The following is a 15,179-nucleotide window of genomic DNA, read 5'->3' as shown; positions in this document are numbered from 1 at the left end:
AGATTCTCAACGGATAGTCACCTTATGGTTCACGAAGTCACTGGAGTCTAGTACAATAATTCCAGATCTACCGTCTTCAAAGGAAAATCGTTTCACTAGGCTAAACTTGTTATTTTTGCTTCAAATTTGAGTATGTTAGTATTTATGATGTTCTCTACAACGTTCGTCAAGAAGTGGAAGTGAAATTCTGAGTAAAAAGTGACATGAAGCACACAAAACCACCAAGAGGTCGAGAAAACAGTTTCAGATCTGGCGTTTTCGTAGAGGAAGGGTTTCACCTCGTAAAAATCCGCCATTTTGTCTCAAATTTTAGTATGTTATAATTTGAGATGTTGTATACAACTTTCATGAAGAAGTCAAAGCCAAAATCTGACTCAAAACTCACATCCAAGCCTCTACAACATTCTGGGTCAGGCGGCACACTCGAAAACAGAATACATTTTCAAGAACAACACATTCAAGCTTCGGTTTCTCACACCCTAAACGTCCGAGATTCACCATCATTCAAACACACAAGCAAGACACAACATGCAAGAGCAGAATATATATCCCAACTTGCCTTTGTACCGAGCAAACAACGGCACACGGACAGCGGCAAACGACGGATGCACGGCGACGGGCGACGGACGAGCGGATTGACAGCTTCTTCCTCCTCTCTCGGTTCCTCACTCTCTCGCAACCCTCTCTCTCTCTCTCACTTGGCTTGGGCGACAGCCCCCTAAACCGGCCACTCTTCCTTTTATTCCCCCCTCAATACCATCATTTGCAATGATTAAGAGCCACCCAAAGTGGCCAATGGTGTGACTTTCCTTTTTGCCACTTGGCAAAACCCATGCATAATGGGCTTGAAGGTTTGGGCCGGCCTCTCCCTTCTCTCCTTGGTCGACGGCAGCCCTCTCCATGGGCTTCATGGGCCAGCCTTTTGGCCCATCAAAGGTCCACACTCTTGGGCCTAAGGCCCAAGCCTAATTAAATCAAAATTTTAACACATTTTTAAATACTAATTAAATCCTTATTGAACCAAAGTACTATAGTGTAAAAATTAAATAACTATACGCTTGAAATCACAAATCCATAAATTCTAACCCACAATACATATGGCCAAAGATAGATCATCCTTTTCCAAAATTTATCCATTAAATTCGGCCATAGTCCTTAATACAAGACATTAGTTTGAGCACCCCTAATGACCGGCAAGGAATTTCAGGATGCCACAATTCTCCCATCCTTAGAGAATTTCGTCCTCAAAATTAGACGTTACTCATGTGCTTTTGAAACAAGTAGGGGTACTTTTCCTTCATCTAATCTTCACTTTCCCATGTGGCTTCTTCCATATCATGATGTCGCTATAATACCTTAACCATAGGAATCTTCTTAGTCCTAAGAATTTGTTCCTTTCGATCCAATATTTGTACAGCCTCTTCAATGTACCTCACTTTCTCATCCACTGCAATGGCTTCATGATCGAGTATGTGACCAGGATCCGGCTAGTACTTTCTCAGCATCGATACATGAAACACATCATGCAAATTTCCTAACTTAGGAGGCAGCGCTAAACGGTAAGCTACATCCCCTATCCTTTCAAGTAACTCAAAAGGTCCGACAAATCTAGGGCTTAACTTACCCTTCATTCCAAATTGAGATATTCCTTTCTTTGGAGATACCTTAAGGAATACATGGTCTCCTACACTAAACTCCAAAGGTCTTCTACGCCTATCTGCGTAGTGCTTCTGCCTACTCTGAGCTATTTTAAGCATTTTTCTAATAATTTCAACAGTTGTAGTGGTAACTTGTACCAGTTCAGGTCCTGTCAATTTCCTTTCACCTACTTCATTCCAATAGACAGGAGTCCTACATCTCCTTCCATATAATGCTTCATAGGGAGCCATGCCTATACTTTTCTGAAAACTATTATTATAAGCAAACTCCACCAAATGCAATTTTTCCACCCAATTTCCTTTGAAATCAATTACACAAGCCCTCAACATATCCTCTAATGTATGGATCACTCTTTCTGTTTGTCCATCTGTTTGGGGATGAAAGGCAGTACTAAACTGAAGTTTAGTCCCCAATGTAATTTGAAGACTCCGCCAAAAGTTCGAAGTAAATCTCGAATCTCGATCTGAGGTAATAGTTACTGGAACACCATGTAAGCGTACCACTTGACTTACATATATGTCCGCATATTTATCCATTGGGTAGTCCATGCGAAATGCTAGGAAATGAGCAGACTTAGTCAAACGGTCCACTATAACCCAGATAGAGTCATGACCACTTGACGTCCTTGGTAATCCTTGTATAAAGTCCATTGTTATATGTTCCCATTTCCATTCTGGTATGTCTAATGGTCTCAAGAGTCCTGCGGGTGTGCGATGTTCCGCTTTTACTTGTTGGCACGTCAAACATTGAGAAACGTGCTTAGCCGTATTTGTTTTTATACCATTCCACCAAAATTGCGGGCGTAAGTTCCTGTACATCTTTGTACTACTCGGATGAATACTATAATTACTTTTATGTGCCTCCGACAGAATTCCCTTCTTTATTTCTTCGTTGCCGGGAACACAAAGTCGTCCCTGGCATCTTACTACTCCATCTTCAGAGACTTGAAATTCTGATCTTTTTGCTAAAGACACTGCATTTTTCACTTTCATAATCTCCGGGTCAGACTCTTGTAAGATTTTGACTTTCTGAATAATTTCAGGCTCAATTCTTAATGCACTAAGCATACCGGTAAGACAATCTACTTTTAATTTAAACTCTGAGTCTGTTACGGACTTTAACAAGCTCCATTATGCCATTCTTAAACTGGCTATCTCCATAGTCGACTTATGACTAAGAGCATCCGCTACCTTATTCGCCTTCCTTGGATGGTATCTTATCTCACAATCATAATCCTTTAACAATTCCATCCACCTCCTTTGTCTCATGTTCAACTCCTTTTGTGAGAACAGATATTTCAAACTCTTATGGTCCGTATAGATCTCAAACTTCTCTCCATACAAATAGTGTCTCCAGATCTTCAAAGCAAACACTATAGCTGCTAATTCTAAATCATGCGTTGGGTAGTTCAGTTCATGGGGTTTCAATTGTCTAGATGCATACGCTATGATCTTGTGGGCAATTTCTCTTAAGATGACCTATTTGTCCACAACTATAACATTTCGGTTGCCCATTGCAAGGTCCTGGGCCATGTCGCCCATTACACCTTCAACACTCCTCATTTCGATAAGGTGTCATTTCCAAATTCAGATTACCCCTGCCCTTTCCAAAGTTCCCGAAATTTCCCTTCTTCTTAGACTCCCAGGTTTGACCTTGACTTGTATAGGGTCTCTTACCCCGTCTCACATCACCAAAAGACAATGGTTACTTATTCTCCGACTGTTCCCTTACCAATTCCTGCTCCACCAACTGTGCCTTTTCATATATCTCATTATAATCTCTTATGTTTAGAGGCACTAGTTGTTTCATGATATCAGTCATCAACCCTTTCAGAAATCTCTTAGCTTTCTTTTCTTGATCCTCAATTAGCCTAGGAGCATATCTAGACAGTTCAGAAAATCTTGCCTCATACTGGTCTACGGTCAGTTCCCTTTGTTCTAGTTGAACAAATTATGTAATTTTATTATCCTTAGCACAGTCAGAAAAATGCTTTCTATTGAAAGCTCTCACAAACTCTTCCCAGTTAACATCAGTACCTGGTGGGAAGATTGTGTCCCTTGAAGCTCTCCACCAAAACTTTGCATTTCCCTCCAGTTGGTACTCTGCCAAAGTTATTTTCTCAGCATCATTGCAGTCCAACAACCTGAAAATTTGTTCCATTCCATCAATCCAATGTTTTGCCTCCTCAGGACTTCCCATTCCACTAAACTTAGGTGGCTTCAGCTTCAAAAACTGTTCCACTAGTCTTTGAGTACGACGTTCTGCTCCAGGTTGTTGTTACACTTGTCTTTCCATCAGATTTCCAATATTGACCAACGCCTTCAGGATGTCTTCCATTCGAGGTTCAGCCCTTGCAGCAGAGGCTTCAGCCCTCGATGGAAGAGCACTTCCAGCTCGCACCATGACTTTCCTGCAATTTCCAAGCATTGCCTCAGGAATAATCTGAGACTCACTGTCTCCACTCAAAGCAACTACTACTACTACATAAGTAACATATACATGTTACTGGTACCTAAAAACAACTCAAAATAAACTACTAGGGATCTACGAGTGATTACTCATCACCCGTTATTCAAAGTTAATTGCTTATTCCGTTTTAATCCTATGGTGTGAATTGACATCATGTTCCTCAATTTCCAAATGAGGCTCCTTATCACTCCAATCTATAACCATTGCTCTGATACCAAAAAGGGGGCTGTGGCACCCCGAAACACCTAAGGTCGCCACAGGTACCTATTGCTATACCTAATGAATGCTAGTCACATATCTTAACAGAAGCATTGTAGCTTATAGGCATATATATGTGTGTGTATATATATATATATATATATATATATATATATATTATATCGGTCCTAGCGTAACTTATTAGCGGAAGCATAATTGAAATATTATCACCACTAAGCTCCATAGGAAAAGATAAAGCCGAGCCACTTTTATTTACATATTTTTCATGATGGATTTTCTCGGGTCAGTATAACAAAAGAAGAGCCAAGACTTTTGACTACACTTGGCCATAACCTCAAAAAGAGACAACTTGACCCTCTATGTCGATCATGCAAAATCCTCTATCTACTAATGTCGGCTATTGCCCAAAAAGTTGCGGCTCCTACTCTTCGCGCGCGGCCAGTCACACCCATGCCGGTGCGTCAGGCGGCGGCGGCGGCGGCAACATCCCCCGCATCACTCCGTCTCAACGAACGTGAACAGATATGAACTCCTGAAGGACCGGGCCCTCAGCTAGGCCTACGTCATACATCATTAATGTGCGAACTCGAATGAACGTCAGACCAGGGATGGTGGGACAGTCGATCTCCACACACTCGACCTCCACATCCGAAGGAAGGCCGTAAACGACGCCCCGCGTGACAGCAGGGAGCGGCATTTTTCTAATCTGAAATGTTGGTCCCCGAAGGGGTGAGTACAGCCACTCAACAGGTAAAGGACCCAATAAACCACTCATTGCATCACACAATACAATCATAACAATCATAGCACAACACATGTCATTCATGCATCCATGCATAACTTACTTGATACCATGCATATGCCATCATACTGCATGTACATACATCATCATATAATCATCACCATCATGTCATACACTTACCATCATCATGTCACATATACCATCATGTCAAAGATGTGCATACATCCATGCACTCACCATCATCATGTCACATATACCATCATGCCCTAGGTGCACATACATCCATGCACTCACCATCATCATGTCACATGTACCATCATGCCATAGGTGCACATACATCCATGCACTCACCATCATGCATCCATGCATACATGTTGCCATACCATGCATGATTCAATTTCAATTTCCAAATTTTATTCTTTCTTTTTGAACCGCCACATTTCTCTTTTTCCCGGGATCAGTATTTGCATCTCACATTTATCGCTCGCACCCCACCTGGCATCGCGAGGAACCTCCGGCACAAACCTCTGGGCATCTCGTACCCCAACTGGCATCACGAGGCATCCCCCGGCACAAACCTCCGGGCTTCCGACTCCCCCACTTTCGGGGCATCTCGAAACTCCCGAGGACCCTCCGGCATTCAGCCATTTAAGGCCACCGGGCATCTGGAATTTACACTCCCTGGCCAGGCATCCCGACACTCCCGGGGCATCATCGGCTCACACCTCCGACGGCCTTCTCACTTATGATAGTTCACATTTTCAATTATAGCTCAATTTCCACATGGCATATGATGTGATGGCAAACAATATCATTTTCATCATTTGATTCTTATATGCATTTTCAATCATCATCATACATGCAGCAAGATACGATCACTTATGAAAATACAATCCATGGAGTCCATACAACTTAGAATAATCCATACATCATGACTTTTTTGAAATTTACCAAATTCCAGCTTACACAATTTCAGAAAACATGTAAGTTAAATATCTATATGATCTTCAAAAATCATAAAATCAGAACATGTGATAGACAAGACATAAAGGTAGCAACTCCATGAAGAACACATGTCCAAAAGAGCTTCACACAAGAAGATATAGCTCACACAATACAGCATGCAAAATTCGGATAAAATCAGATTGCGCAGTTCTTGAAATATTTCGATTAAAATACCCGAATGACCTCCAAAAATTATGAAATTTTACCAGGTTATAGTCAAGACCATAAGGTAGATTTTTCATGAAGACATATAGGCCAAAATTCTCTCTAGATAATTAACAATGGACGGTCGAATCTCCTGTTCCTAGTACCGAACGGTCCAGTTTAGCTGTCTCCAAAAATCGAGGTTTCACTTACTTATCTTCCATCATTTCCTCTGAATTTTTTATATGTTTTACCTCAAGAGGTCCAAGACAACTTTCATTAAGGGATCTAGGTAAGATTCTCAATGGATAGTCACCTTATGGTTCACGAAGTCGCTGAGTCTAGTACAATAATTCCAGATCTACCATCTTCAAAGGAAAATCGTTTCACTAGGCTACACTTGTTAGTTTTGCTTCAAATTTGAGTATGTTAGTATTTAGGATGTTCTCTACAAATTTTGTGAAGAAGTCGAAGTGAAAGTCTCAGTAAAAAGTGACATCCAGCACACAAAACCATCAAGAGGTCGAGAAAACAGTTTCAGATCTGGCGTTTTCGTAGAGGAAGGGTTTCACCTCTTAAAACTCAGTAATTTTGTCTCAAATTTTAGTATGTTATAATTTGAGATGTTGTCTACAACTTTTGCGAAGAAGTCAAAGCCATAATCCGACTCAAAACTCACATCCAAGCCTCTACAACATTCTGGGTCAGGCGGCACACTCGAAAACAGAATACATTTTCAAGAACAACACACTCAAGCTTCGGTTTCTCACACCCTAAACGTCCGAGATTCACCATCATTCAAACACACAAGCAAGACACAGCATGCAAGAGAAGAATATAGATCCCAACTTGCCTTTGTACCGAGCAAACAACGGCACACGGACGGCGGCAAACGACGGATGCACGGTGACGGGCGACGGACGAGCGGATGGACAGCTTCTTCCTCCTCTCTCGGTTCCTCATTCTCTCGCAACCCTCTCTCTCTCTCTCACACTTGGCTTGGGCGACAGCCCCCTAAACCGGACACTCTTCCTTTTATTCCCCCCTCAATATCATCATTTGCAATGATTAAGAGCCACCCAAAGTGGCCAATGGTGTGACTTTCCTTTTTGCCACTTGGCAAAACCCATGCATAATGGGCTTGAAGGTTTGGGCCGGCCTCTCCCTTCTCTCCTTGGTCGACGGCAGCCCTCTCCATGGGCTTCATGGGCTGGCCTTTTGGCCCATCAAAGGTCCACACTCTTGGGCCTAAGGCCCAAGCCTAATTAAATCAAAATTTTAACCCCATTTAAATACTAATTAAATCCTTATTGAACCAAAGTACTATAGTGTAAAAATTAAATAGCTATACACTTGAAATCACAAATCCATAAATTCTAACCCACAATACATATGGCCAAAGATAGATCATCCTTTTCCAAAATTTATCCATTAAATTCGGCCATAGTCCTTAATACAAGACATTAATTTGAGCACCTCTAATGACCGGCAAGGAATTTCAGGATGCCACATTGTATCACCCTAAAAGGGCTAATAAAGTCACAAAAGCTTTGAGTCGGAAGTCTTCAGTTGCACAGATGATGGTTAAGGAGTGGATTTTACTCGAGAGAGCTCGTGATTTGGTTTTCAAATTTGAGGTAGGCCACATTTTAAATCTTATGGCCACTCTCAGAATGGAATCGGAAGTGCAAATCAGAATCATGACACTTTAGCTAACAGATCTAGAGATTTAGAAGATCCTGCAATAGGATACCGATAAGAGAAATGTTGACTTTTAGATTTCTGAAGACAGAATACTAAGGTTTCGAGGACGATTGTGTGTACCTGACGATGCATAGCTTAAACAGAAGATCTTGTCAGAAGTTCATTATAACAATCACAATACGGCTTACCATCTGCAGACAAATGGCTAGTTTGAGAGGACAATTTAGACTCTCGAGGACATGTTGAGAGCGTGTGTGCTAGACTTTAAAGGAAGCTGGGAGGAACAGCTTCACCTCGTCGAGTTTGCCCACAACAACAGCTACGGGCAGACCATTCAGATGGCACATTTCGAAGCATTGTATGACAGAGTGTGTAAAACACAGATTTGTTGGGATGAGGTTGGAGAACGGAAAATCACTAGCCAAGAATTGGTTCAGCAGTCAGTGGATGCAGTTGCAGTCATTAGGGACATATTAAAGACCACTCAGAGCTGCCAGAAAACTATGCAGATAAGCATTGAAGACTATTGGAATTCTAAGTTGGAGAGCATGTCTTTCTGAAGGTGTCACTAATGAGGGGTACTTCGCGCTTCAGCAAGAAAAGAAAGTTGAGTCCGAGGTACGTAGGTCCCTTTTAGATTTTGAAAAGGTTAGGGACTCTAGCATATCATCTTGCATTGCTGCCGAGGTTGGCACAAGTGCATGACGTCTTTTACGTGTTGATGTTAAGGAAGTATGACCAAACCCAACCCACGTGCTAAATTTGAAGAATTAGAAGTGGACGACAGAGTGTCATACGTGGAGAGACCGGTTCAGATTGTAGATCGGAAGGAGCAGATTCTGCACACCAAGACAATTTCGTTGGTAAAAGTGGTTTGGCAACACCACGGCATAGAAAGAGCAACTTGGGAAAGTGAAGATTCGATGAGACGACAATACCCCCACATTTTTGTTTAAGACTTGTAATAGGTTTAAATTTCGAGGACGGAATTTTTATAAGAGGGGAAGAGTTGTGACATCCCGATTTTCAGATTCTATTTTCAATTGAACAAGTTGGGCTTTTCATAGACGCGCCTATAGTTCTATTCTCTAAGCTGATCACTCATGAGATAACTAGTCTATCTCGTGAAGCCATTAAGGAATTTAAACACAATAGACTTGAGAATTCGACCAGAAATCAACTGCTCGACTGTGCTAATAGTCAAGGGTCATTACGACACTGTCAAAATCGATCAAAGACCAAAGATAGGTCGATTCGACAGAGGTATCTGATTAGAGTGTGAGTGATTTCACCTTATTGCAAAATTTCTATCGAACGGCACTAGATTGATTTTTCTGTCATTTCTGTACCTTGTGTCTGTATTTGAAACCTCAAGATTTTCATGACAACCAAGAGTTGCTAATGAGTCAAAGATGCACAATGTAGCTTGAAAATAATCGACCACGGGTTAATTGCACTAAAAATTCCTAAAAGCTACCCGGTAGATTAGATAACGCTAAAATCGCGCTTGGTTGAAATTAACCACGAATTTAAACCCGATTTCAGAAATTAAAAGTTCTGTCATGTCATGATTCATTTTAGGAACGTCGACTCACCTTCTGAAGATTTTTCTGCAAACCCGAGATTTTGGCAAAAAATTCAAAGTAAGGTTATTTTGGACCGGGAAAATTCAAGAGTCGTTTTTGGTCGTATTTTTGGGATTCAAGTTGGTTCAATTGATGAGGAAAAATCATGAGATGGGCGATGACACCTTGGCTGAAATTTCGGGGCTTCAATTGGATCAAATTGGAGGAGAATTGAATGAAATGAGATGGCAACTGTTCCAAAATTTGTAGGCCTTGTGGCTAGACACATTTGGACCACTTGGTTAGCTTGCTAAGGAAGCTTGTCTGCTGCAAATTGACTGAGGAAGATATCCATGCATGGTGGGGCATAGAACTTGAGAGCTTTGGATATTTTGTGGCCACCTCAAGCTTTAGCAGACTTCTTCTTCCTCCTTAGCCTAGCTTTCTCCATTTTTAGTGTGTTTTGAGCTAAAAAATTATAGAGAAAGCTAGCCAACACCTCCCCTTTCACCGTCAACAACCTCCCGAGCCATTGGAACCGCCGCATGTCGCCTGTGAGCCCGCGTGCACGTCCCTCACATCCGCGCCTCCTACTCGCCATCCTATCGTCTAGATTGTCCCACGCCATCGTTTGTGTTTGCCCAAGCCTCGTCATAGCTCACTTGGCCGCCGTTCGACACTGTTTAGCCATTGGAGTCTCCCGCTTGGAGTCGTTGCAGCCCACCGTTGCCGCCTGGCCTATTTTAGCCCGAGCCGAGCCCCGTGCTAGCCCCTTTGGCCCTTGGACAGAGACCAAAGGCCAGCAAGGGTCCTAGAGCTTCTAGGCCCGTTTTAAGGCCCGTCCGGATCTCGCTTGGTGTCACCGCAAGCTTGTTTATCGCTCACATCTGCATTGCCGTTGCCGTAGACTCACCGGCCCACTAAACTGGTGAGTTTACTTGCTAAACTCTGTTTAAGGAGTTAATGATGCTTAAGGAGTGATTAGTTTAGGCTAATTAGAGATTATGTGTTTAATTAGTATGGATTAGTGATTTAATTGTTTAATTATACATGTTAGGTGGTTAGAATAGACTAATTAAGGGCTAGATAGATTGTACTATTTATCTAGATAGGTTCGAAAATTTTCTAGGCCTGTTTAGGTGGTTAGATTAGCATTTCCGGCCTAAGTTGGTATTTATGGTATTTAATTTGCATTATTTAATTATTTTTGGTTTTTGTTTAATTATTTAATATTTTTCGGAAATTATACCGAGATGGCCAATGACCAGAATTTCGTGCTGATTGCAATGGTGTGCTTAATTTATGCAACTGAGTGTTAAATTATGCAAATAAAGTGGTGATTGTAATTTTGAGTATTTAATTCAAAATTTGAAAATTTTAGTAATTATTTAGAAATTAACGAGTGTCGGGTTTTGACACCAAAAATGGTTTCAGATACTATATCAAACTGTGGGATTTTAAAATGGAGGATATAAGCTATACTGGTTCAAATTGACCGTGTACTCACACACAATTATTTTTACCGTGTGTTTTTAATACAAAGAAAATTGGCCAAGTAGGTTATGTTAATTAGGACATTTGAGTGCAAAGCACGATGTGAGTCAGGTGGATGTTGCCCCTATATGGGATGCCCTAGCAATGGATGCCGATCGCAGTAGAGGTTGGACTGATGCTCCCTTGTGGAATGTCGTCGACATAGTGACATTGCCATGCTCGATGGGACGAGATGATACTTGGCTATGCCAAAAGACCGCCAAACGTCGAGTAGGCCGTGCCCGTGTGTGGCTATGATTAACAATTGGAACGCATGTTGAGTGAAATTGACGCGCTAGATTATGGGACAAAATTGTGTGGTATGGAATGAGACGTGTCATAACGATTTGGCCTTATAATCGGGACCCATGTGGCTGTTTGAGAGATGAATTTGGCATTTTAATTGACTGAGTATGAATACTGTTTATGTCTCTGATATGAACTGTACTAACATACAAAAAGGATCTGAGACGAGGTAAGTCTCTATGGTTGTGTGATTATGTGGCTAGGCGTATTTCTTTCATAGTCAGAGTTTGGGGGGTGAACTTGCTGAGACATTGTCTCACCCCGTCGTGGGTTCAATCTTTTCAGGTCCTTAGATGGCGGTTCCTCCAGAACGTTTTGGACAGCCATGAGCTATTACTAAGTAAGGTATAGATGTCCCTGTCCCTAGTAGTCATTGAGTCTATGAGTTAGTCGTGACCACAATCTGTGTTGATGAGGGCCTATCTGAGAGGGTATCTCATCGATTAAGGGCGTGGTTCTGCCATGGACTCAATGGATATAGAGTGGGTCCCCTTCAGGGTTTTGAAATTCCCACTGTGGTTGTCAACGCTACTTTTGGCAAAGGTGCAGCTGACCCTCTTGATGATGCTGTGGAGGACCCAGCGCCTCTAGAGCCTGTGGAGTCTGAAGGATCGGTGAACGTGTCTAACTAGTAGGTCGTAGGACGGTTCCTTTTTAAAAACTGATCTTTTGTAGACCTTTGCATATAAACTCAGCTTGTTTATAAAAGCGTGTTTTAGTTGTGAAGTTGTTATTCTGCTTTCCTATCCCGTGCTGTTTGTTGTCAGGGGTTTTTAATTCGCTTCTGCATGTGCAATAAAATGAATGGGTCAGCGACACGTCCTGGGACATTATAATTTTATCGACCACCGAGGAATGTGCGCGCGCTCGGAGAACCGGGGCATTACAGTTTAATTGAAAGAGAAAAAGAATGGGTCAGCGACACATCCTGGGATGTCACATTTTTAATCGACCGCTGACGGATGTTCGCGTACTCGGGGTTCGGAGTTGTGACAGGGACAGCTTTATTCATTGTGGCAAGCATAAACCAGAAAGGATGTTGTCAATGAATCCAATAATAGGTAAAGTTCCCTATATCTGTAGGATTCGAGCCTGAAAGATTATTCAATAAATGTTGTAAGCTTAATTTCAGATTGCTAAATTTCTGAGGAGATTATAGGATTGGACCGACCAAATTAGTTTCTGACAAATCTAAATCTTCAATAACTACTATTTCCCTATTTCTCAAGGAATTGGGCCAGAGATCGCAGTTTTGATTAGGTGAAGAAGGGAATAATTCCACGAGTTTTGATGGAAAGGGGATTGAGTCAGTGAGATTGTTGCTTAATAAGTAAAGTTCAGTAAGAGAATCAAACCTCCCAATCTCTGAAGACGCGGATCTTATTTTGATTGCCATTTACGCTTGCATTTTAGTGGAGACATGGTTTACGATTGATTCGCATTGATTTCCTCTGTAAATCTGCTCAGTTTGTGTTTGTTGAGGGATGTGAGTCGCCGTCCATAGCGAGCTTTAAGCCTCATTTAATTCATTTGGCGAGACCTGCGCCAACCCTCCCGGGTCTACATGGCTCGAGGATGCGTCAGGCCGTTTTGGATGTCCGTCGGTGCGGTTGAGTTTGCAAAATGAAGCCCAAAGCCCGCCAGACCATACCGCATGTAAGGTTGGGCGACCAGCTTCCGGTCTCATTATGGCCTTATAAAGCTCCTTAAATGGTCCCGAGGCGTCTCGTCTATATATGTTTGCATAGTTCTCATGACATATTCTATGTTCGCAGCATATTTAGGCCCAATTATGTCGTTGTAGCTCGTTTGTTGCCGCAGTGTGTATTAAGCCTAATTTAGGCCTCAAGTTATTCGTGAAGGAAAATAAAAGGGATAAAAAAGGGATGGAAAAGATAAATAAAAGTATCAGAAATGAATTTAAATAAAATTTGCATCATAAAAGTTAGTTAAATTCAAGCTTAATTTCAGTCTATTTGTTTAATATCTCATTGTTATCATCTAGTTTAGGAATTTGCATTCATTAGGCTAGGTTGGTTACACATTTAATTATATACATAGCTCATGAGGTCCTATCCGAGGCTTAATAATCAGGCCATCTTTAATTTTGCCCGATACAGCTTGAATTCTTTCCTTTATCACACTTTATTTGCTTTGATACAATTAGTTTGTAAATGATTGTTTGGATGGCGCATGATTATTTGTCTTACATATTTTAAGGGATACCAAAAAAGAAAAAAAGAAAAAAAGACTGCATGATTCATTTTCAGAAAAAGGAAAAACGCACTAAGTTGTTAGGCACATCCAGTGTAATCAAGTTATTGCATCCATAAATATCTAGTTTGCGTAAGTAAAACAGATTCCTGTGTCTTACTTGCCTTCTTATTGATTTAAAATAAATCAGTGGCGAGCCCTAAAGTAAAACCAATTGTCATAATTGTTGAGAAAACTAAGTAATAATCGGCAAGACTTGAGAGGGATTGTGCTAAGTAAAAGCGCCACTTTATAAGAGGATTATTTGCATTTGCCTAGCAATCCTTCAAACCCCATCGGGATATCTCGCCTAGGGAGGGTCGTGACATCGTTTTCTTTATTTATCTTCATTATAGGAGTAGTGTTAACAAGATTTTCTGGGCACTATTCAAGACCACTAAAAGTAATAAAAACAAATGAGAGTATTTTGAAACTTGAAAAAGAGAATGTTTCAAGAGAACCGCATACAAAACAACAATTGATACTCCTTGACAAGTACTTTGGGGACACTTTTTAACATTTTGCATATTATAAATCTCAACAACTTCTGACTAATTTAATAATCGTCAACAAATTACTTGATAAACTTTTACATATATGATTTTGTGCATACACTAGGAAAGTGAAAAATTCTAAAAAGAAAAGGAGCGTTGATAGGTTGCGCATTACAAGCATCACTCAAATTTATATTTAGTATATTTTTATATAAATGATATCCATAACTTATAACACATTAGTTAAAGATATGATTGGTAAAGTTTCCTCCAACCATTGACAGAGGAAAATGTAACTAATTGTTGATTAGCTTACAAGCACGTACTTGTTATTCTCCCGAAGGGATAATGACGTCAAGCCCTCCAACTTGTATTTAACTTGTAATGTTATTCCACACTTGGCATGTATATTCAATATTGAAGTTCTCAAATTTTGATAAGGTTTGTCACTCCATCTTTACAATTCATTAAATGGTCCAATTAGTTTCCGATCATCATCATCCTTGCTACTCTGCACATAATGTACGTTTTATTTAATCAGTATCCCAAGTCAACTTATTAAGATAATATAGAGATCAAATGGAACGATATTGAAAGTTCTGAAATTATATTACACACCGTACAAAAGTTGAGTGATTTGAGTGAATTGATAAAAGTTTAACAATAGCATCACACACTGGACAAAAAGTTGGAGATGGTATTGTCAGTATCTCTTTCGCAATAGAAAACTAAATTGAAGAATGTCTATCCAATGCATTTTGCAAATTGGACAAGCTGGAAATAATAGTGAAATGACATATCCACGGAAGACTTCCCATAATTATTTCTAGTGCCACGAATCTAAAGTACAACCACCAATCCGCAGCATTCCAGGAATGCTCAAGGGTAGGTAGGATCTGCAGTGAAAATAATTTACATGGCGTGATTGGTAAGAACTAAGAAGATAATCAAAATTGTCGAATAAGATCGGCTATTATAATTCCGATTAGCCCGCAAAAGTGGTGCAACTTTTCTTAGCAGGGGTGTCAATTTTTAACTAGCAACTTATAGACCAAACAGACAAACAGTGCACATGAAAAGCGAACT

At 40.7% G+C, this 15,179-nt stretch overlaps 1 protein-coding gene across 1 annotated transcript; it reads left to right on the top strand.

Annotated features, from left to right (window-relative positions):
• The first annotated feature begins 8,181 nt into the window (after nucleotides 1-8,181).
• LOC104420436 lies at nucleotides 8,182-8,502 on the top strand. Its single transcript, XM_010032278.2, has one exon. It carries the CDS (start codon nucleotides 8,182-8,184, stop codon nucleotides 8,500-8,502), a length of 321 nt encoding a protein of 106 aa, XP_010030580.2.
• The last annotated feature ends 6,677 nt before the right edge of the window (nucleotides 8,503-15,179 follow it).

The sequence above is a fragment of the Eucalyptus grandis genome, chromosome 9 (assembly GCF_016545825.1).
Source record: "Eucalyptus grandis isolate ANBG69807.140 chromosome 9, ASM1654582v1, whole genome shotgun sequence".
NCBI lineage: Eukaryota > Viridiplantae > Streptophyta > Magnoliopsida > Myrtales > Myrtaceae > Eucalyptus > Eucalyptus grandis.
Note: the sequence above shows the minus strand (reverse complement) of the source record. Positions and strands in the feature narration are given on the sequence as shown.